The 25,768-nt window shown below is 33.3% G+C and overlaps 2 protein-coding genes and 1 long non-coding RNA gene across 5 annotated transcripts; 1 reads left to right on the top strand and 2 right to left on the bottom strand.

Moving 5' to 3' along the window:
• The first annotated feature begins 402 nt into the window (after positions 1–402).
• LOC107162626 (uncharacterized) lies at positions 403–13,340 on the top strand. Of its 3 annotated transcripts, XM_015509612.2 has the most exons (4): positions 403–634; positions 1,752–2,073; positions 4,835–6,596; positions 8,713–13,340. In XM_015509612.2, exons 1-4 carry the CDS (start codon positions 622–624, stop codon positions 10,750–10,752), a joined length of 4,137 nt encoding a protein of 1,378 aa, XP_015365098.2. In that variant the 5' UTR covers positions 403–621; the 3' UTR covers positions 10,753–13,340. The 3 variants fall into 3 exon arrangements, with proteins under 3 accessions (XP_015365098.2, XP_089086616.1, XP_015365099.2); XM_089230490.1 differs by lacking the exon at positions 1,752–2,073; XM_015509613.2 differs by lacking the exons at positions 403–634; positions 1,752–2,073 and adding an exon at positions 3,948–4,089.
• On the bottom strand, positions 4,001–24,079 carry LOC149054207 (uncharacterized). The gene is made up of 3 exons (XR_016192302.1): positions 23,943–24,079; positions 20,911–21,010; positions 4,001–4,129 (listed from the first exon to the last, which is right to left on the bottom strand). It is a non-coding gene; the product is annotated as an uncharacterized LOC149054207 (long non-coding RNA).
• On the bottom strand, positions 12,998–16,074 carry LOC107162628 (negative elongation factor E). The gene is made up of 6 exons (XM_015509614.2): positions 15,779–16,074; positions 15,381–15,707; positions 15,110–15,312; positions 14,993–15,047; positions 14,805–14,907; positions 12,998–13,215 (listed from the first exon to the last, which is right to left on the bottom strand). The coding sequence occupies exons 1-6, from the start codon at positions 15,857–15,859 to the stop codon at positions 13,145–13,147; spliced, it is 840 nt and encodes a 279-aa protein (XP_015365100.1). The 5' UTR covers positions 15,860–16,074; the 3' UTR covers positions 12,998–13,144.
• Positions 24,080–25,768: the final 1,689 nt, after the last annotated feature.

Genomic DNA, 25,768 nt, shown 5'->3' with positions numbered 1-25,768 from the left:
ACCAACGATGACACTTTATTGATAATATATACTTATAATTTAGTGTTTTAAACGCTACATGCAATTTAAAAAGCTTGATAAATCAGCCGAAACTATTTACTTTTCAGAAATGTCCGTTATGTTTATAAAAAGTCAATATAGTGTTTTAGAACTTTGTTGGCGTAATAACTATGCTCGTGTTATTATTTTGAGGCGGGGCAGGGATAGACATCGATAAAGAAAACACTTCGATTTTCGTTTTCGATCATTACATAACGACTATGGGCAGAAAAAAAGTGAAAGATATGGGCCACTTCGCGATATGACAAATCCAAAGGGTCGAGTTTATTTATAATTGACGAAATTGGACGCGGCCCAAACATGTCCGAGCGCCGGGACCACGTCGTAAACGAGCTGCATGCACTCACACAAACGGTTTTCCGCCTCCGGTGCGCGAGAACCGACTCGTATGCGCGTCAATTTAATCGTCAAAGCCAAACTACAAGGTCTGTAAAAATAAAAAAATAAAACAATAAAATAAAAACCTAGATCGTTTGAAACGGATAAAACAAAAAAAGCTGAGCGAATGATACTCGTTCCTGGACCCGCCAACGCGTAAGTCTCGTCGCGTTGCGTGTGACGATGGAAGAACCAGGTGTGTACCTATTATAATACTACCTAACTACTTATATATATCAATATTATAATATGCACAACTACAGTGTATCCCAAATACCCCAAAGCGTTTTCGTGAATCCCTCATCCCTGGTAAATCAATGGCCTAGGCTTTACCTATAATATTTTTTGTTCAACAGTATAATAGAGTATAAGCTATATATAAAAAATGTATGCAAATCAGTTGTAATTTTCAATTGAAAAAACAGCATTTAAATTATACTATACTAATGTGCCACGGTCTCACAGAGATACTAAAGGTAATTGAGGAGGAAAATTTCTGGACTCATTGTATATATGCGCACATATCTGTATTTATTTGATTTAATTTCGTGAATACTGCAGGGTCCCACTGAAAAAAAAACTGGTGTGAGAGCATAATATATAGAAGTTCTAATTAAATTCAAATTATATAAATATACAAAACATGATTAAATATTAAATTACCTTACATTAACATTTATTACTATATTATTAACTCGTCTGAAAACTTTTTTAACCATTGCTAAATATATAAGTATATATTTTTAATTAATTAATTGGAAGATTTAGAATATAATTTCATTGCAAATCTACTAGAATTTGATTCCGATTATTTCTAATTATCTACCAAAAGTTGTTTTTTTCAAGAGATTGAGCCCCCCCCCCAAACCAGAGAAAGCGAAAGAAAACGGCTCGGTTGTCTCGGACGGAAAATGTTTATGGGCGTTACATTTTTAACGTGTCTTTTTCAATAGTTCTTTCTTTATTAAAATACTTTATAAAATTATTTTAAAAAACAAGATTCATGAAACTTAAAAAAAACTTTTTGTTATAAATTTAGATGATGTAATATCATCTATATTTTAGTTTTTAAATCCAATGCCTATATATGTAAATACACTTTTAACCGTTTGATTATTATTACTTCATGTTTTGGAATTATATAACAGTAATATAGGATGGCACCATATGATGAAATGTATAATGTACCTACCTATATTATAATACAATTCGCGGTTAAATGTATTGACATACTCTACGCCGTATTGCTTTGAATTTTGATGATCCACGACTCTTCACAAACAGCGTTTGCTTACGTTATGTTTATGTGTTAGATTCGCGTAAATCAGTGTCTTGCGGCAGGGAAGGGCCGTACTATTCGACGCTGAACCGACCCGGCAGGTCTCCGTCGACCAGGTCCACCCCGTGCAGGTCTACCTCGCGCAGATCTACCCCGGGCCGGTCCGCATCGGGCAGATCTACTTCGGTGTGCAGCAGATCTACCACGGACAGGTCGACGACCCCCGAAGCGCCGCCGGTGCCGCCGGCCACCTATCACTGGGAGGAAGTGAGAAGAAAACGGTCGGTGGGCGGATATCCGTGGACGCATCTCAACAAACCGCCGTTCGATGAAAACACCTGGGTGAAGTATGAAAGGCAAGTACACCGTCTGCAGGCGTCAATCACGCCGTCGACGACCCGTTAAAGTACGTTTCCACTGTTTGCCGCTATTATCTTATGGTTTTAATGGAAAACAAATAAAATAAAATCCATAAACCATGCAACTATACCGCTGCAGCTGTATAATTTATGTGTCGCACGCCATACGTGATGTCAAAATGTTTGCCAAAGCGTTCGTTGCAGCTATCGCCTGCGATGCTGTCGTAGGCGTTTCGTGAGAAAAACAATGCCAAATCGAAAATAAAATTCGATTTCCGATGAAATTGAAAGAAACCATATATAATTACATTTAACATTGCACGTTAGTATGTATGTCATAAATAAGTCTCTGCGGTGTGTAAGCCGCCGACAACTCGCCAAAATTATTTGGTGCTGGTCACAGGTCGAGTATAATATTAATGTGATGTGTATAAAAAAAAATGTCTTATCAATTGTTTGGTCATAATAATAATGACACGTCACAATAAGATTCGCGCTAAAGTGTTTATGACGAGATTTTATAGAAAAACATGATATTACCCATCACGATAATATTTATAATAATTACACAATTATAATTTCCATAAAAATTTCACTCGATCTCCTAATGCATTCGTATTTGCGCTTTAATACCTATAAATAAATATATAGATTTTAGATTGGTTTTACAATGATGTAACCTAACCTTTACAATGATGTTTATTTCTTTTTTATTCTATTTTTTTCCCTCTAAACTTTCTCAAAAGTATCAAGTGTAGCATCTTTTCTGAATGGCAATGTTCTTGAGCTAGTACTTTAAAAAGGTCATTTTTTGATTTTCGAAACGGTACTCGAAATAAAAGTGGTTAAAAGAGAAAATATGAACGATTTAATGATTTTATAATATTAAATAATTACGGACGTTTTTTTTTTTTTAAATTATAATAATATAATTAATACAGTATAACATATCCTAGACTGATAAACCGTCTCCACTCAGAATCGTTTTTTGTATACAATGATATTACATCATCGAATTCAAATTTAATACCATCCATTACGGTAACCCACTTGTAACCTACTGTACTGCAGAGCGGCATCCACTTATACTTACCCGCTTTTTATTCACTTATAAACTTGATATTGCTTACTATTATATGATAAAGCAAATTTATATTATATTTTTTATACCTACCTATTTAAAATTATTAAACACTATATTATATTCAAGATGCTATATAGATTATTATTCGAGTTTCCTGTCTTATTATAATGCACAATAATATACTACCTACTCTTATTATGTCACATATATAATATAGTGTTGTTTGTAGCTGACGTCTTCGCCGGATGTTTGTGACAATAATGTGTGATCTAATAACGATATTGTACAAGTATATACTATGAACTAAAGACAGTTTTATTTTTTCAAACGTTTTAATCGAATAAACTCGTCGATTTCATTTACAACATATTAAAATATGTAAGTTTAACGTAGGTATAAACTATTTCGATGAAGAAGATTTCGATTACGATATTTTAAACAATATAAGACCGAGTGCATTGACACTCACGCGGCTATTATGTATTATAAGATACTTACAGCAAATTACCGCGGTACATGTGTTACATTTGGCTATGTAAAATGACAAAAATCTCAACTATATTGGCCCAGAGATGATATTAGTTGGAGCTTGATGGTCAAAAAAAAAACGAACACTCTTTCGTCTGAATATTCGGGTTATGCCGGACGGCCAAAACATATTTGGCAACCGTTGTAGCAATTTCGATTTTTCTCTCCGTATAATCGAGCGCGATTGTGTAGCGCATGGCAGCGATGTTGAAACCGGGGAATGTAGCAGTCTTACGACGATTCAGTGTAGTCCGGAAGTCATTTGCGGTTGCTGGTATTCCGACACCATTGAACAACAACAGCTAAAATTTGCTCCAGAGATGACAGCCACACTGTTAAATTCGTAATTAATTTGAGAATTTTAACTGTATGATTTAATAAAAAACGCGTCCAGGCATGGGGTGAGTACACAACGCCAATAAATTGGTCTGCGATAGGTATCTAAGCAACAAAAATAGAAAAATATTTAAAGGCCATATTATGTATAATATACAATTATATGAAATGACTAAATTAATTAATATTTGGTCAAAAATGTTGTAGCTATTATATTTAAGTGTGTTAGTATAATTAATATTCGTAAATTTACAGCTATAAATCTAGCGTTTTTAGTACACATTTTTTTTTATAGCTATTCTGTATTCGTACGACATTCGTAGCGAACACATTATACACTTTGCGTATACTTCAATATCAATAAAACAATGCATTTAAATTATAATATGTATAGGTAGGTATATAATTTATGTTTTTACGTTGAACGTAATGTTATGTCGCATTGGTACGTTAATTTTAATTATTTTATCATCCATTAAATGAATAAATTAACAAACAAAAAATGTATGCTGTATAGTATATATTATATAGGTACACGACGGATCCTAACCACTCTACGTTTCTACGTCTACTTTTAGCTCCGGACCAACAGACACCTAAAAATAAGTTTTCGCTCTCTCACGAGAAGATTCTTGGCATGTTGAATCCTCTGTCTCTGTTATTGTCGCCAAATAATAAATAAATTTAACCCTCCTGTCGTTACGCCGGTTTTTCTCGGGCGTCCGTCCGTACGAGAATTAGCCATTATTTTCCGACTAAAATATTATATGTTTGTCGCGATCAATTTTTGATAAACGCTAATTTTTACAGGGATCACGTATACGAACCTGTCACGCCAGCAGCGAGCACTGACCGGATATCTCCGCCCGCTGTTAATCCAATAAAAGATGATAACCGTCATTTTCTACGTATACCATTGACAGAAGAACTCGTAATGGCCGACGACACGGGTTCGGAACCTGAAAATGAACAACAACATCAAGAACGAAGACTTAACAGAAAAGAAGAAGACAACGAAGACGATGAAGAAGACGACGACGAAGAGGATAATGACGATGACGACGGAAATGTCGACAAAAAAAACATAAGATCCGACGAATCGATTTATGAGGGTGAAAACGAAAACTCGTCTTTGGGTGATGTAGAATCCGGTAATACGCGTATGAAGGTGTTCCAACAAAAAGTCAAAGTCAAAGCAGACATACTACGCACCAAGTTGCAGGGGGTGACTAAAAGAAAGCCCAAGCAAAAAATAGTCGTTGACACGCCAAACGGCGAAAAGTCTCGCCGCAAGTTTGGCCAGTTCGCCACTCTGCCGAAAAAGTTCACATTCAATGCACCCAAAGTGAACTTCTCCACGGCCTTTGGGCACTTCTCCCGAAGATCCGTGGACCCAAATGAATCTAGTACTGATGAAACGAAGAGTATTCGGGACGAGACGAAGAATGGTCGGGAAGAGACGAAGATTGGTCGATTTTCGCTGCCACGTTTTGGATTATCCAGGACGTCGTCAGAATCTCCGAAACCGTCAAAATCCGCAAAAATCGGTGGCTCCCGGCTGTCTATACCGGGTTTCCGGGCGCGCACTTGGTCGGATGCGTCAAAAGTGTCAAAGCCGGAAAGTCCTAAACCTCGGATAATGGATTTCGGCACGTACCCGAGAATTTTTTCCAAACGTAGGAAAACCAACGCGGCGAACAAAGCAAAAACGCCGCCACCGTCGTCCGACGGAGGAGAACCAGAATCGAACAACTACAAGCGGAAGGACTCTTTCCATCGGCGTTTCTTTCGGTCACATAAAGAGTCAACACCGGCTCCGACGGAAGAACAGACTGCCACGCTGGCTGTGGAAGAAGAGCTGGACGAGCCACCACTGCAGGTATCCAAAGAATCACTGGCCGAATTCGGGGACAGCGATCTACAGGAAGTGATATCGCTAAGCGACGACTGCAGCAGATCAAAGGACACGAAGAGCTTGTACGAGCACCGATCGGGCGTGATCGAGGAGATTGATTCTGACGAATTTTTCCTGCGCGAAAAAGGTCTGAGTCGTGGTAATGTGCACATCAGCAATTATCTGTCGTCGGAGATCAGAGACGTGTTCCGGTCGAACCGGACACGGTCCGTGGAAGGCGTTAATGACAATGGCAACGGAGGAATCACCAGAAACAACCGCGACTCCAGTAGCGGTATCGCCACGCCCGTTAGACCGTCGCGGACCAATTCGTTGAGAAGACCTAACCGGCAAACTGCAACTGAAGCGAACACCGAGCGATCCTATGTCGCTGATCGGTTCAGCACGATGCCGAAATCGTTTGGCGGCACCAAGTCGTTAAAGAAACCGGAAGACGACATGCCCGAGAACATCATCACCAGTCAGACGTTTGAACCGTCGCAAAATCCAGTGCTCCCTTCCGGAGTGCCCTGGAGGACTTCCAGTAGGCAGACTGTCGCCGCCACCGTCACACACATGCCGCCTAAACCACCGACCAGACAACGTATGTCCAAGTTTTCCTCGTTTGACACGCGGTCGATGATTGATTTGTCCAGAAAGAGAAGCCAGTCACAAATCGTAAGTTATTCATTATGTGTATATATCGGTATATCACATACCACAAATAGATAACTTTTAAATTTGTATACACTGGACGCGCCCACGTTTTCTCGGTATAACACAACAGACTACACTATTTTCCGATTATATTTTATTTTAAGAGCTGTTATCTTAAACAAATGAGCTTTACTGATATTTTACAGAATAAACACTGTTTACATTAATCGTGGGTTGTGGTAAAATAGAGAAATTCAAAATACTATAACAACTAATTGATTTCCTATAGAAAAACCAAACAAATAAATAGATATCAAACGAATGTCTCGTAAATCACCAAAATGCTGCCATCAATTCTTATTTATTATGGTAAATGATATGTATATAGGATATTACCATACACATAACCGTATGTATATATAACCATATTTAGGTGTACGCCGTAAGTGTATCTATTATTAATTTAATTTGTTAACTTTATACGCGTTATCGCGAATTAGCGAGAGTATATATTATTTATAATAAGCAAAAACTCTATTGGAACATACGTTGGCCGTTAAATAGTATTATCTATAGTTATGTAATATTTTGTTTGATACGAAAAAGTGAAAAGCAAATAGTTGTTTTATTTTCTCGTTGAAATATTTATAATTTTAGATTCGGAGCAAGAAATAGTTACATTAGTTTTTCAATGTGTTTTGTTTTACCGGTATCGCGTTTTATATCAGGAGGCTTGTTCAGTTGTTCCAACTATTTGCATCGAGGGTGATGGTTACTGGTAGAACCTTTTTATTTAGTTGATCTTTGGACATTGGGTCAGACATACTCACATAGCACATAATAATTTCTCATGATTTTTATTAATAATTGTAAATTGAGGAAAACTAATAAATAACAGTTAGATAACGCAATATTACTTATATACATCGCCCGCGCCTGTTTGACAATTCAATATTTTTTTGTTTTCTAACAAATTCCTATACTTATACTTATATTGGCAATATTCAGGCACAATATAATTTTCAAGATATTTTAGCTTTTATTTAGATGTTAGACATTATACATTTTCGATTTATCTTTGTAAGCTTTGTGAAATTTAGAAACCTTTTAACGTTTAGACAATCAAGTTATATGTAAGTTTATCTTATACAGCAGTTCAACAATGTTTAAGACTCATTGTCAGTATGAAGTTAAAATTTGATAGTTTAACGAAAATCTACGGTTTGAAATTTTGTTGTATAGGTATTAAAAAAAATATATTAACTAAACTTAAACACTTATAAATTACTATTATTTTTTTTTTTTTTGTTTTATACACAATGACATTTTCAAAATCATCATTAGACTACTATATGCTATTTAGGCCATGCGAACCTAATCACAATATTTGGTGCTACTATAGCTATACTTTAAATACGTCTGACATAGGTATCGTAAATGATTGGTTTTACAAAAATTAGTTCAACCTGTATTTCGAATTAAGAAATCACAAATAATAATGATATAAACATACTATGGTATACATTTTATACTAAAAAAGATCCTGAGAAATAGAGGCTGATCCTTCTCCTTCGCTCAGTTCCCATCGTTTTTTTTTTTTTGTATACTACGTTAAACCGTTAAATTTAAATTTAACAACATAATAGTTATATATTACAATGAGTTATGACCTTCATTGCTACACAATAACGAGGTAATTTGAAAAGACATAGCCACCCCCCCCCCCACCAATTCAAAACTAATAAAGTATAGATACAAATCATAGGTACATAAGTACACTATTTCTCTTTTTTCACATTGTGTATTTCAATTGATAATTATCAACACCTACACATTAGCTTATTTGAACTAAAAAATTTGTATTAGATACAGAGTGATACACCAAGCATGCTCCAAAAATATTTAAAAATGTAACTCTAAAAAATCAGAATCTAAATTTAAAATAAAAATATGGCGGTGAGAATGATAGATGAATCATTTTGTATGTAAGGAAATATAAAAACAAGGTTTTAACCATTATACGTAATATAATAAACTTTTTAAAAATATGTTTTGAATTTTGGTTTCCTTAAAAAATATAAACTATGCGCACCCTTTAGACACGGTTAAATAGCTTAATTATTTTTTTCCGTCACAGGGATTCCAGCAGTCAATGAACTTTTCGGAGACCGTGCCAAAAGCACCGATGCGTCGGTCCAGGACTTCGTTGGCCGGTTCCGACCACGATATTTCGGTGGCGGTGGCCGATTGTGGCAGCCGGCCACTGTGGGCCGTCAACGGCAGTGGTGCAGGAGTGCCGACGCCGCCATTGCGCCGTTCGCGGATGTCGCTCTCGGCGGACGCGGACGTCGAGGAGCGGTCGGCGACGGCCGCCGCGGTAAATGGTAATATGTCCACGAGGTCCGCCGGCTCCACGCCTCCTCGGCCACCCCCGCCGCGGACGACGACGACGACGACGACAACGTCTTCCGCGGTCGCGGGTTACGCGACGGTGGACAAGTCGTCGCAATCATCCGCGACACTGCTGTTACCGCCACAGTCACCGATGCGGCACAGACGTAAAAAATCATACGACGTGATCAAAAGCCAAGAGTTTGGAGCGTTTTTCACCATACCGAGGTCGTACAGCTACAGCGATAGGAATGCGAGACCGTCAACGACTGCAGAAGATACCTCATCCATCACCGCTAAACTGCCGCCGCCATCGAGACCGGCGCGTGCCTACAACACTCTGGGACCGTCTCGACCACTCCGGCGCCGGTTACCGGTCAGCGAACACGAGTACGGCGACGTGGCCGAAAACGGCAGTGGCGGCCACCACAATGACGAGGACCGCGACCACGACAGAACCGACGGGACGGCCAAAGCGGCGGCGGCGTTGTGTTCGGGCGACGTGATCGAAAAGATGAAACTTCGGCCGTTGCCGTCGCCGCCACCACCGCCGCGCAAGTCCAGAGCGGCCGACGACACTGGCACGCCCGAACCCCAACGGCGCAGGAACACCGATTCGGCCCTGGTCCCTTTTTTAGATCGGCGAGAAACGTCTGCAACATCGTCTAACAACGATTTCTTTGCCGACGTTTCTCGTGCGCTCCTCGCGTCTGCCGCCAAAAACGCCGTTGTTACCCGCGCCGACGATGACGTGTCCGTGGCCGTCCAGACCGACCCGTCGCCAGCGGCTGCTAATGGTTACGCGTCGGACGGCCACCGCGACGATGGATCCTGCTGTTCGGCCGATTCGTACGACCGACCGTCAAAGTCTACTGCAGCAGCAGCAGCAGCAGCAGTCGGATCTGCAACGTGCCGAAATCTCACTCCGAACACCCTGACCGCCACTGACCGACCCAGGACTCGGTCGTCGTCTCAGGTCACCGAGTACGTCGACCGGCCGACGTCCAGCATGTCGGTAACCGCGGCAGACGACTGCAGCTGCAACGGTTACGCCATGGTGTCCGACGCGACCGCTACGGGCGGCGTCACTGCAGTGCGTGCGCAACGCATAACCGTCGAGGAACTGCAAGTGGGCAGGATGATCGTGGCCGACATACTCGGCCAGCGCATGGCCGTCGACGAAACGTCCGGATCGAGTCTGAAGGTCGCTCAATTCGCCGCGGCGGCTCAGCATCCGTCTCTGCTGCGGGACGCCGCTGCCGCCGTTCAAGCCGCGCCCGCAGATGCATCAGACGACCCGATGACAGCGCACGTGCCGCAGCTGCAGGACGACACCGCGTCGGTTCAATCTTCGCGCGTGTCGTCCATGTACCCGGAAGTGGATTCGGACGAGGATCGGGCCAGCGTGTTGGCCGCGCCCACGCCGCCGCGCCGACGCAGCAAGCCTCCGTGCTCGCCCCGTTCGGCCGCCGCCGCCGACCACCACGGCCAGGGCAAGAACGGCAGACCATCGGGAACCGTCGGCGCCGCCGACCTGTCCACCGCCGACCCGTCCATCACCGAACTCAGCTGTCAGCTGTTCCGGTTGTGTCACTCGAACGTGTGCAGCCTGTTCACCAAAGTCGTCCAGCAGGTGGTGCCGGAGGACACGGAGAAGCGGCGCGACCTGCAGGCCGCCCTGTGCTTCCTGAGCATCATACTCGCCGGCCTACTGATCCTGGGCTTCGGTAACGAGAAGACCATCCATCACCACCACTGGGACTTTCAATTTCCACCCAATCAGTAGCCAGTCTCGCCTCCCCGTCGGGAGTCGTTTTACGACGCAGCTGTTGTTATTATTTGTTATTGTTGCTAACCGGTCGTTGTTTCTCTTTAAGTTTTGCATTTCGATATTTTGGGCGTATGTAATTTGCGCCACTTTTTAAATTTGTAATTTGCGCCAAATAAAATTAAATAAAAAGGAATTATGTAATCTGTGCCCTAGAGTACCTACTAAAATTGTAATTTGCGCCACTTATATAATAATAATATAAATAACTCGATGTTTATTAAATATGTAAATTATCGTTAAGTAATAAAACATATTATTATAAAAATCAGTCATATTAAACTCGTAATTATTATAAATACATGTATATAAAAAATCAAACTCCATGCATGTTAAACATCTAAATTGTCGTTAATTAATAAAACATATAAAAATCAGTCATATAATTATAAATAATTCGACGATATTGAGACGATATGTGACACGCGTCGGACGCATCGGTACGTATTATTGTATATGTCCTATTATGCGATATCACTAAATTTATCTGCTGGTAAATTCCAACTGCTATTAAAGTTGAAAGTGTGACGCAAATTACATATTCCATTTTGTTTTCTTTAGTGGCGCAAAATACATGTTATATTTTTGCGCAAATTACAAGTAATAAAAGTGGCGCAAAATACCATCTCCCGATATTTTAATATTCAATAATTGTTGTATGGCGCGATTGTTATAAAAAAAAAAAAAATAATAATAATATCTTTACCCCGTACAAAAACAACAGTCGTTTTCGCCGTTGACCGGCTAATGAATGATAATTTTTAGAGCTTAAAACACTTAACTGCAATTGCAATTTTTGTTCGTACATGTACCTACCTAACTTTTTTCCTAACGGTTTCGTTTTACTCGACTTTTTTCTAAAATATTTTCGCGACAAATCGCAGTTGTTTCGTTTAAAAAAAATTGTCACTGGCGCAACCAAGGGGGGGGGGGTTAGGTGTTGGGTGTCTGGACACCCCCCTTGAACCGTATAATAGGAAATTTATATTTAATTAATATTCAACAACCATTGAAAAAAAATGTTCAATCTTTTTTCTAAATCTAAATCTAGTGTTATAATTTATAACTGATAAATGTTACTAATAAGTCTTTTGTTGCATAGTTTATCGACAATTACTAAAATCATGTGTAACTTTAATCTAAACATACGTGTCACTTACTCGCGCGTGATATGAATCGTTTTGTTAACAAAACGTTGGACGTCAGTAGTGTGTTCAGAAATAATTATGGTGGTGATTTGATTCAAATCGTTCGAATAAAATAATATAATAGGTAAATATTTTAATAGTAGTCGCGACGACTGTCACATGTACATAGTATGCTGACGAATTTGGAAATTAATTGGGGAAATACTGTATACGCTACTTGCGGACACCCCCCCCCCTCCCTTTGAAAAATCATAGTTGCGCCACTGAAAATTGTCGTTTTACTCGACAATGGCGATTAGAACACAAATATCAATACGTAGGTAGGCAGAGATGATTCTTCGAAATTCGTTTGAATGTTATTAAAAAAATGTTTATTAATTATTAATCAAAGATTTGAATGTTATTCCGCTACGAATTTAATAATACGCCCTCGACGTCGTTTATTGTATTAGAATAAATCTATTGCACAAAGTCAGGTTTAATCGGTCGAAAGGCTATAGAAATGCTGAAATCAATAATCATATTGAGATTTTTATTAGTTATATAAATGCCAATGCGATTAATTTAATGCGTCTCTACAATAGCGCGGGTACTGTTATAGTAGCGAGAAACCGCAAATTTCCGACTAAATACTATTAGTTTGTACGGAACCGAGTCGGTAGTCATAAACTCATAAACCCCTATACCAGCTGTGTAGGGGTACCAAGTTATAAAGATGAAGACGTCAAATACCAAATTTATATAATATTGATGATTAGGCATATATAATCGACACAGATTATATAATTTTATTCATCGAAGGTTTGTTTCTTCCACAATGGCTTTATAAGTAGATTATGAGCAAAGTTATGATTGTTATTTTTGATTTTTACGATTGTCTACAGATATTGATTAGATGAAACATTGCTGCATAAATAAATGAAATCTCAAAGCAATATTTTTTTAATATAAGCCATGTGTTTGTGTAACTATAATAGTAGGATTACAATTTAGTTATAAAACTTTTGTCGATGTCGTGGTTATTGAATTCATTTTTTAAAGTTATTAATAATAAATAAACGACAAAACTTTTTTTTTTTTAATAAAACAGTTTATAAAAATTACATCAATAAAATAGATTACACGACCACGTCTTGGTCTACGATAAAAAAAAAAAAAATATTACATTAATAAAATATAAAATAAATAAAAACAACTTTTTTTTATAATAAATCATCATATGACACCAGCGAACGATCATCTCGTTGATTTCCTTTTTGTGATTTATTGGTAGCTAGAATTCAAAAATTATACACATAAGTATTGACGATTAAAAGCTGTACATCTATATTGTGTATTTATGTTGTAACCATTTAATTTATTTGTTTATATTTTCTGAATAAAAGTATATTTTCATCATGGGTTTAATTTCAACTCATTTTTTGGTTGAATAGTTTAATTTTGAATCATATCTGATATTTAAAATTTTTTAAATAATATTATAGCTGTTGCATAAAAATATATGTATGTACAGATATCTGCATAATATCATAGATAATATCTATGCATAATATATTTACGTTAAATGTTACAAAATCTTAATCTGTTATTAATGAAATATTGCTATATAAAAATGTAATTGGTAGTAAGCTAGAAGAAATGTTCAGCAATTAAATCATCATTAAATTACCTTTCAGATAACTTTATGAATTTAATAAAAGTGAAAAAAAAACTATTCTGTGATATTTTTTAAAATCAAGAATAAATAAAATTATGCAGTATTCATCAAGTTTGCCAAGTGCTCATATTCATTTTAATTTTTATAATGAATTTATTAAAATTTTAATTTTAAGAATTTGTAAGGATACCTATGGATACCTATATTTTTATACCATTTAAGCAATATTTTATAGCAATACAAAGTTTTTTCTTTTAAATGAAAACCTATTTTTTTTTTTACAAATGTAATTTAAATTATACATTCTGAATACAAAATAGCATAGCGAAGATAAAAGAATCTGTGGTAGCAGTTGATAATAATAATTTGGCCATTTGAAAATTGAATGCGCAAGATATTAAGTGGAGCTCATCGCTCATAGAAATATTATTAATAAATGTTTTTTTACTTGACCATAGACATTATAAACTGTAAGAAAAAATCAACTTTATGTCTAACAAAGGCAGGCCACTCAAATAACAATTCAATACTGCTTAGTATAGTTTCATAGTCACCATCTTTTTAATAAGAAAATAAATTATGGGTAATATGCTGAAGGAAAACAATTAAACATAGGTTCAGCCACGGCACATTCAAAGCCGATTTAAGTCGTAACACCACTCAAAGTCTTGATTATAATTATCGCTCAGAAGTTGAAGAAGATGCATATTTTTCAAAAGGTATTAGAAAAAAATTTTATGCAATTATGACAAATTTTAAAATTTAAACTCAGGTAAATTTTCCATATTTTGTTAATTTAGAAGTACATACTTGTATTTAAATACATTTAAGAAAAAGTTAGTATCACTGCAGGATTTAAACATCCTTAATGTTAATTTAAATAAATATAAATATAGTTTACTAATATAATTCAGTGTTTAAATTTACAATCTAATTGAAAAACCAATCTCTACTATGAAAATGTATAAGTTCAATAGTTCAAACATAAATGGATATTTTCCTCCATTTTGACATTACAAAAATCATTATATAAACATTAGAAACCAAGAAAATAATTTTTTATATTACTAATAAACACTTTTAATTAATTATCACTTATTGTAACAAAATATAAATGTATTACATATATAAATGTATAATACAAATTAATGTAAAGTATTCAAAACATTGAATGAAAATTTTTAAATTATTAATAAAACTCTTACCAATTGCATTCCATGAATTAATTCCTTTATCGCCAAATTCAATTGGCTGATTTCGTGAAATAGAAACTTTTAATTTAATACCAGAGACTGTAGTTGTGTTCATCTATGTAAACATTAAAAATATTTATGAATAATAATAATAATAATAATAATAATAAATTTTCAGTTAGATATTTAGAATTATTTACTTGAGCTACTGCTTTTTCAGCAATATCTGGAGAGTTGAATGTGATGAATCCTCGACTGAAATATAATTTATTAATTTAATTAGATTTTGAAATAAGTAAAATATTAAAAAAACTCACTTTTTTTCTATTTCCATGGATATATTAATTATTGTACCAAATTTACTAAATGTAGATCTTAAAAATTCTTCAGTCATGGAACTACTTCCTCCAACAAATATAGTGATGTCCTTACGAGTAGGTTGTTCGGGAACGGGTTCTGGTGAACTCGAAGCAGGTGGAATGGTTTTGGAAGTGGAAGAAACAAAACTACTATACAAATTCTGCAAACATAAGGAATTTTAAATAAATAGGTAACTAAAAACTTCAGATTGTTTCAAGATAAACATACAGAGAATTTAGTAGTCGGAGTTGCTTTTGGAGTGCTATCGGGAATGACTTCAGTTTTGATGCCAGGTGAAGCTGCAGAAAAAGGTTGATAGCTACTTAAAGCCTGAGTAGTAACCAACAATTTGCGTTCCATTCCACAAGGTCTTTTAAATGATTCCTGGTCTGTACGATTGGGTACTTTTTTTATCGGTCCAATGGCACCAGACTTCAATAGCTTTTTCGCTATTTCCCTTGCGTCGCGAGCCGTTTCTTTGGGCCTTTTGGGATTGAGTACAGGTGAAGGCTCGGGTTCAGGTCGAGGTGTTTTTTGCACTAGCAATGCTTTTTTCTAGATAAAGTGAATACAAAAAGTTATACGCCAAGAGATATTAAATGACGTTTGTATCTGAACAAAGTTACCTTTTTTCTCAATTTTTGATACTTGTTTTGCAGCATGAGTTCTTCTTCTGTCAGATTCGTTGGAAAATGTAAGTACACCATCTCAACGCACGATTATTGGGATTTAAATGATGTGTAACTAACGACAAAACTAAAAGACGAGAAATGTCTTCCGTTTCAGTTTATAATTACTGCACTTGTGAGAAATAAGTAATAACACTAATAACTAATCAAAGTTTGAATTGCTTGAAAAATAAAAAAAATGTCCAATCGAATTGTTTGGTTTTGGTGTTTACCGACGGTGACAATAACACGATAACGGTAAGTAAACAAGAATGATACCATTATCAGCGCGCGGATCAAACACAATCATGAACCACTTCAATTACCGTAGAATAACCTGTTACCACAAATTAAGATAAAATCACTATCACTAATATATCATAATACCACGGTCTTAGATACTGTTCTATGATAATACCACAGAATAGATTAAATACTATGATAATTAAAAATGAATATAAATCTCAATAAAAAATATAAATGTATATGTTTATTGTTGATGAGTTGATGTTAGTCCATAATCCTTAGTTGGTGGTTACTGGTTAGTTAATAGGCCTAAAATGCACTATACCACGCACCTCACGAATTTCGATATATTTTTTTTAAAGACGTGTTTTTCAACGCTGATTTCGAAACTGTTTGAATTTTCGTGCGGAGACAATTATTTTGGAAGTTATAGCCCCTCAAATTTTGCGATTTTACGATTATAATCATGCGCGACATACTACTTTACTGCCGCGCAGAGCAACTCGAGTTTGGCTACCGGTGCCGGTAGGCTGAAGGTGGTCCCATGAGTTAGGTGACCGGAGCCGATAGACGACGGAAGCTATATTATACTTGTGTTACTATAACTAACAGGGTTAAGTTTACTTGTTAGGTCATCTGTCTGCCCGCTTTAACAATAAATGAGATTTAATTTTTTCAATCAATTATTTCATAACTTAATGATTACTTAAAATGGGTACCTATTAATTTTATAAAAAATTTTGTACACAATAAACCAATTATAATAAAATTATGAAAATAAAATGGGAAGGGGGAATTGGTACCTGCAAGCAAATGTTTTTCAAGAAGCAAAAAAAAAATTTGGAAAAAATTTAAATATTAGAATACATAATGGAGACTGCAGTATGTATTTCCAAAAAAATTAAATGAAAGAAACTATAAAGAATAATACAATCATGATAGAATTATGTTATTTAGTGGAACATGAATTTTTTAGTTGAAAAATTGTGTACACAATAAACCGATTATAATAAAATTATGAAAATAAAATGGGAAGGGGGGATTGGCATCCGCAGAATAATATTTTTCAAGAAGCAAAAAAAAAAAGTTGGAAAAAATTTATATGTAATTCAAAAGAAATAAATGGGATTTAATTTTTTAATCAATTATTTCATAATTTAATGATTACTTAAACTGGATATTAATTTGTGTACACAATAAACCATTTATAATAAAATTATGAAATAGAAATTGAAAGGGGGAACTGTTGCCCGCAGGCAATTGTTTTTCAAGATTCAAAAAATTAAATTTGAAAAAAATTATCATATAAGTATATATAATCAATTTGATCAGAGTATTCATTATTTACTGTTATTAACACTAGTTTATTGTTATGAAATACTGGTATAACACTAATATGGCTCTAAAATCGTGTTAAAAATTACGAAAATATTAATCATATGGTATAACTAATATTAAAAATTAAGTTTAAGTTTTAATTATAAATTCTTAATAAAAAGTATGTATTATTTATTATTATATTAAGTATGCTATTAATATTTTCCTCGTTAATTTTTAAATATTTTCTATCATTGTTATGTTAGCAATGTCGAATACCTTGTTAGTTAGTAGGAAAAAATCAATACAAAAGTCACGACCAGTGATGATAGTCTTCTATCATCAACTGAGCTTAACTTACCATGAGCTATAGGTATAGCTATAGGTACCTAACCTAAACAAACCTCCCTATGACTATTAACCATCTGCATGTCCGCGGGAAAGGCAGTGCCGTAGCCAGGATTAGGATTTAGGGAGGGAAAATGTGTATACAGTACTATACACCCAATACCCCTTGGGAAGGCTAACTACGACACTGGGTTTAAGGTGGTTCTAGTCAGTCATATTCTAAGGAATGTTGTATAGGCAATACATTAGACCCTTGCGATATGACTTGTTAGTGTGTGAAAAGTATGTGTATTTTTCGCCAGCTTATTGGTCTAAATGCATGAAAAATCCAATCTGACTAGAACCACCTTAATAAGTATCAATCTGAATGATCGTAGAAAAATAAATAGTATTTGTGTAACGCGTGACATACGGATGGTTAACTAGGACACTGAATAAAAAGATCCTTAGTTGGTCCCGATATAAGTGTTTTCTTATCAAGTTGTTCTATTGATTGTTAATCTCTTAGAAACACCTTTAATTATAAAGATATATGGGCCTCTTGAAATAGTTTTCGCCCTTCTAGATTTTTAGGACTTCGGTGCAACTTCCTCTTTGATAATACGTATATTATGAATAGAGTCATGCCCAACTTTTTAATGCATATAATTTTAAGCACATATTTATTAGACGAGTGTCTGCCGTGTCCGGTCGTAATGAGTGCATAAATACGTATACTTGAACTGTAATTAATATAGGCTCATCCATAGTACATCATTGTCTAATCGAAAAATATGATCTAAACTCGGAAGTATGATTGGACGTAAATTGTAGAAGTAATAACTAATAAGTATAGATTTATCTGTTTGTATTGTCTCCGACTTACAAAATTCCTGTTGAAGAGAATTTATAAATTAGGTATACCTAATATTACTATATAAAACTGATATGATCTTATTGATAACTGCTGAACATAATTTTTTTATGTTTTGCACTAGTAAGAATAACTGAATACTTGTACAAGTGTGACGTCCTCATTAAATCAAAACAACTTTTGTAATATATAATAGTATATAAATGGGTATATTATCAAAATTATGTCTCCTTCCAACACACTAAAATTATATAGGTATTATGCTTTTCTGGCCCCCAAAACGTTTTAATATGGCATCATGATAATTGTTTTATTTTTAGATGGTACCTTCCAAAAAACGACCCTCGATACTTGAAGTAGAATAATTACGATTTTGAATGCTTTTTAAATGAAACGATCTAAAAAAAATTTTACACAATTTTCTCTACAATAAATTATTATTATTAATTATCTCAACATAGCATTTTGCTGTGGATAGGTAATCTTTACATCGCAGTGTCTGTAATTTTTTATGTAATAAAGATCAAGTTAATGTTACAGATAGTCCTGAAGAAAATGTAATCATCTAAAATATCTTAAATTACATACTTATTGTTAAATTATTATTATTAAAAAATTATACTATGAACAAGTATATCTTATACAGACTTAAACAATGTACAATTGGATTCGTATTGTTTTTCTAATTACACAATACACTTTTTTTTTAACAAATCCGTCAACTATGGCCATATTACATGTGTTTGTATATAAACACGTGAGCATATATGGAGCAAGGATTCGTCACTAAGAACCCAGGTGGTCGCCCATCCAGGAGCTAGTGACGCCAGGCGATGTTTGACCACCGCGCCACACCAGGCCCCAAAATACATTTTTGTATATTCTAAATATAAATGTTATTTTTTGGTATTCTTACATTAGTATACGACTAGTGAGTGCATATATACCATGCCAGACGCAATTTATTTATCAAGGAATCAATCGCTGTTTATTAAAATACTGTTTGGTTTAAAACACATGTAAATAGGACGAGGATTCGTTACTAAGAACCTAGGTGGTCGCCCATCCAGCAGCTAGCGACGCCGGTCGATGCGTTGACCTCAGATCGAATGAGTGACTTCGGCCAACCACCGTACCACACCTGCACTCTTGCAGGCCCCAAAATTACTTTTTAAACATGTAGAAACCATAACCTTATCTATTATATGATATAATTAGTACTTGTGCGTCTATTTTTCATCAAGTAAAATCATGAAGGATGTTTTTTTGTTGATTTAGATAGTAATAACAACACGTATGTCACTTAAAATATTGAATAGGTAATGAAAAGGTGAATAGGTTAAAAACTATAATTTTTTTTAAAAATGTCTAAAATCTTAAATTTGAAAAGTCAATTAGACTAGTCAAAAAAGTAGGTAAATGATTAAACTTAGTATAGATTCCAGCACTCGATTAAAATAATAATTTAAAAATGATCGTATTTTTCAGAAAAATCAACACCTATCCCTGCAAGATCTATTATTTCTTTCCAGTATTAGAGATTTGAATTAATTTTAAAAAACTATTATAAGAAGTTGCTTTCAATATCGTAACGAAATTCTTATAATTGATAATCACCTTCAAAAGTTTTTTTTTTTTTTTATTCAAACTACGAACTATTATTTTACATTTTATGTCTATTATAGAGCAAGGAATTTTTATGCGATTTGTATAGTCGCTGAACACCCAAGATCAGCTTTATGTAAAAACTTCCGATTTTTTAAATGACACGAAAAATCTCGGGGGTGGCAATGGCCCCCCTCCAGATGTCTCTGGGGTTTTAAGTGTACCTACAGGGTTATAACTTTAAAAGTCCCTATGATATAAATAGTAGATGAATAATAAAGGTTATAAATAACTTTAAATGTCTATTATATACCTACCTAATTTATAACAATAAAATATATTTTATACTAAATTAATAGTTTCCTATGATTTCTAACGTTGGATTTGGAACAAAGTTACAAATTAAAATTACGTCCTATGAACCATGGAGTTATCATTTATAACGGATATTACTATTGAGTAATCAAAAATTGAAAAAAATGTCGATTTCAAATACATATACATAGGTTATAATTATAAAATTATAATTATTCTAGGTACGCCCAGAAACCTGGAAAACGACACAGCGCGTTTATATTATTCGATTTTGCGTATTTATTAATTTCGCGCTCAGAAAATATGCGTCAACTATACTTGGGTAGTATATTTTTCGTGACATTAATTATTTATTTTAGACCTAATATAAAATTCAACCCTCAAAAGAATATGAAAACAAACTTACCTCAAACATTGACTCTTTCGGGCCTTGGTGAAATTCGCGACGTGTAAGGTACCTAAGCTCCGATCCCGACATGAGAACGCATCGGATACGGAATTGAAGTCTGAAAATATTATTATTTATGAAATCAAAATTATATAGAGTACAAAATATTTTTAGTTCATGTCTGCTTTAGCGCTAATTGAAATTTTAATTTTAGAATATTTAATCGACTGCCTCTTCTGAAACGATTTTAGAGTTAAGACAATTTCCATGGATTACAACATTACATTATTATATTACGTCAATAAGATAAATCCAAAGACTTATAATATTTTAATAAAACTTTTCATACCAAAGAGGTTCATGTTTATGAATATTGTTCATTTAAATAAAATGTGATATTATAACAATAACCAAAAAAGTTAGTAATTTTAAATTTTAATTAGGTATAACGGTATAAGTTATACCTAATTGAAATTTAAACTAACCACGACAAGTTACCTACAACTGACTACTTAAACTCTGGTACTAGTTCATTTTTATTTTAATATTTTTTTATACAAACTTTAATTATTATTGCTTATTATAGCTTGTTTATTTATTTTATTTCAATAATTCATGAATATTATAATTATTATTATATATTATTTTTTGAAATATTGTTTAAATCCAAAGATATATAATATTTTAATAAAACTTTTCATTCCAAAGACGTTCATGTTTATGAATATTGTATTATTGTTCGTTTAATTAATTTAAAAGTTTGTATTTTTAAATTTAAATTATAACAATATAATTCATAATTTTTTTTGGTTTATTTGTTTAATTATTGATAAAGATGATGCTTTTTTATGCATTACAGATATTATAAAACTGAAATAACCTGTTTAATGTTTAATTTTTATATTTCCTCCCTAGTTATAATGTGTTAATTTATGTTTTAAATATTTTATTCAATACCTCATTAGTTTTATATGAATATAATATTTCTTCAACAGTTCACTAGCTACAACAAGTTAGTTATCTACTAGAACTTGGACACCTACCAGTTCATTTTTATTTTAATAATATAAAGATTAATTATAATTGCTTATTAATGTTTGTATTTATTTAATTTCAATAATTTCAAAATATTATTTCAATTTATTATTGATTAACTTTTGTTATATTTTGTGTAAGAAAATAAAATAAATAGTAAATGCAATCTCAATAAATTATAGAATTATCTTATCAACCATACATTTTAATTAATTCCGATATTGTTCTATATGACAATATTAACAGTTATTAAAAATATAGAAGTTAATATTACAAATAAAGTAATTGGATGGTTAAATGCTACACCTTCAGTGATACCTGAATATGAGAATAGTAAGTACTTAGTACCTAGTTGCTACACAGTTGCTATTTTTTCAAACTATACTATTATCATTTTTTTTTAGAAGAAGATTTATAATTGAATTGGAAACCACACATTCGAACAAATCAAGTGAAAGTTCACAACATTTCATTGAACTAGTAAGTAGGTACCAAATACCAATGGAAACATTGTGTGATAAAATAACTGACTCTAGTAGTAAATAATAATTTTATCTTGATCTCATGTTTTTAAAAACCTAATGTTACAACAGTTGGTATTTTTTTTACAGTTTCAGAAAATGAATATCTTGATCATAGTATTAAAGACAAGGACGAGAAGGGAGATGAAAGCTCAGAAGCATCATCAGAAAGGTCTAAATCAGAATGTGATGACATTTTAACCAGTGAGTATATTAATGAACAACGTATCATTGTAAAAATGTTGGTAACAACTTTAATAAAAACACTATGGGTCAAATGGTTTTATAGGGAGATATTAAAATTATTAAAGTTATAAAAGAATTCCCTGACAGATTAATTTATAGAACAACTTATGGGCAACAGATTTTTAAAAAAAATTATAGTTTTAAAGAAAACTAAAAATTCAAAAATAAAATCATCAAACATAAAGTTTAAAATTTGCATTTACTGAAGAAAAAAAAAAGATTTCATTTAAATGTGCAAAGTGAAACTTATTCCAAAATAATACTATTTTTATAAAAACTTAAAAGTATCTGAAATTAATAATACTAATACTTAACAAATATTTAGAATTATGATAATAATAAAAAAAAAAAACTATGAAGATAAAGATTAATTAATAAAATAAAATTATACTTATTTTTATTTTTAAAGCCATTGGCAGCATAATATTAATCATAAGGTCATGATAATTATAATAAGTAACTATTTTTTTTTTACTTTGTATTTCAAACAAGTATTACCTATATTATTAAAATAATATTAAATTATTCAAATTTACACATAATGTTAGTTTTGTTGTTCAAAAGCATTTGATAATTTTATAGTTATTACTTGTTAAGATTTTTTTTTGATTTGTCACATTATTTATTTAATTTTCTGTTAGTTTGATACATACAAATAAGCTTATTGACTTAAGACAAGTAGTCATTTTTTTTCATTTAGTGTTTTATAATACATTTTTTTTTAAGAAATTGATTACATAAACTATTAAATGATTAATTTTATTGCCATACCAATTACCTATACGATTATAATGCAACAATTTTAATCAAATTTTAAATAACTAACAGTTATTAATATTTTATTATTTATTAGTAATTTTAAGTTTAATACTCCCATAATTGGATATATGGCACAAAAATGAACATAGCTTAAATTCATACTGCCATATTTTAGTATGTTTGAAAATCAATTTATGTATGCTGCAATACAGCCACATCTCAAAATATGGTAGCCTTGCATTTACTTAAAAAAATTATAAAACATAAAAGGCAATAAGTCGTTTAATCGGGTTTAAGAGAGTATTTCATTATATTTGAAAAAGTAGGTATGTTTGCAAGTATTTAAATTTTTAGTTTCAAATGCATAAGTGAAGAACTTATTGCAAAAATCACCATTGTAAAAGTATACTAACGTAGTAACGTGTACTTCAATTTTTTATTACTTATATATATTAAGCCGCAAAGGAATAGGTATGAAAACAAACTTACCTTAAATATAAATTATTTCGGGCTTTATTGGAGTCCGTGACGAGTATGCACTCCGACGCTGTGAAAACGCATTAGATACTGCTGAATTGAAGTCTAAAAATAATGTGATTTATGAAAACAAAAAATTGTACGGAAAGCAGAATGTTTTTCGTTCATGTCTGCTTCGCTATCTAATTGAAATGTTAGAATTTTTAATCGACTGCGTCTTCCGCAACGACTTTGGCAATCGCCATAGATTATGTTATATTAAATCAATTAGATAAATCCACAGATGTATAAATTATTATACAAGTCGCCACTTTTATATCAACGATGTCCGTGTACATACAATTTGTTCATTGAAATAATGAAAAGTAATAATTATACCGAATACCGAAATAATGTATAACTATTTAAATTAAAATTAGGTATAACAATATACTTATAAAGTACCAGCCTAGGTATTATTTTAATTATGTTTTTTAAATTTATTTATTTGATCATCGATTAATATGGTGTTTAAATGTTAGAAGCACACGCATATTCTTACTAAAATATTTTTTTTATGAATTATTAGATAAAAATGTTGATTAAAATAAATGCATGTGTTTACTGTTTTTTAAAGTTAACGTAAGGTTATACAGTGTACACATTAAATTTCCGTACCGACCATGTCAGGCGCCAGCTAGTTTGTAAAATTCCAAGTCAAACATTTTCTCCGAAAACGAAATTAATAATCAATACTTCTATACTAAAATATACTTAAAAATCAAAAGGTCATGAATTAATGATAATTATAATAAGTAACTATTTTAGATTCTGATCGGAGCGATGAATGTATTGATTTTACAATGATGTGTGTTTTTTTTTGTGTGTGTGTCTATGTACACGATAAGTTGTCGAAATAATGATTCGATTTTCAACTTCAGGAGCTTTTCCGGTTGGAAATGAATCAAGTTGGTCAGTTGGTGCATTGGAGAGGTTTTAGTTTTTTTTCCGTTACACAAGCTACCTATAGTATAGTGTAATATTCATGAATATATACGATATCATGGACTAATATTATATGACTGTATGTAATGAACAAGATGTTTTGACTTGAGATGTGTTGTATAATATTATATATGTCACCAATACGTAATATTTTGAATTTCCGTATCGTGCGTGTTATATACATTAGGTACCTATATTTTTACTTGGCGTGTATGTGCCACAAACCTGCCTACAAAATATATACAATATTTTAAGTAAAAGTGTAGGTACCTACCTAATTCCTACTTAAACGGCTATACTGCTGTATTATTCTGTAGTTTGAAAGAAGTAGGTATCTACAATAAGCTCCTAAGTTGGAAGGTACAATGGTTGGTGCATCATTATTAAGGCAGGGAAAATATACTTCCCTAATATCAGACCTTTATATGTATAATATATTAATATGTATTATATTTTTCTTGTTATCCTTATTGCTTATTGTTTTTATTTTGCAAAAAGATTGAATATATTTAAATAGAAATATATACATATACATATATCAAACCAATGATTGAGCAGTCAAAACTATTTATATAAGCTTTCCTCTAATTGATTCCGAATTTAAACCTAATTTGATTGGCCTAACGTGAGGATTCCAAATAATAATATGCAATGTGTAAAACGTGCCAACATGCCCTCGAGTTATACAAAATAATGTTAAGAATAAATATTGTTTGAAATATTTAAATACATTTCGATGGAAGTTAAAACCCTATCCTCTCTCCCCCCCTCCCCGTTTATAAAATATGCGGATATATTATAAACGAAACCAATGATGTCCACGCATAATATACTTAGATACCAGGTATTCTTTA

Source organism: Diuraphis noxia, unplaced genomic scaffold (assembly GCF_037042655.1).
Source record: "Diuraphis noxia isolate RWA-SAM2 unplaced genomic scaffold, SU_Dnox_SAM2 contig0009, whole genome shotgun sequence".
Taxonomy (NCBI): Eukaryota; Metazoa; Arthropoda; class Insecta; order Hemiptera; family Aphididae; genus Diuraphis; species Diuraphis noxia.
This window is presented reverse-complemented; position numbering and strand designations above follow the sequence as displayed.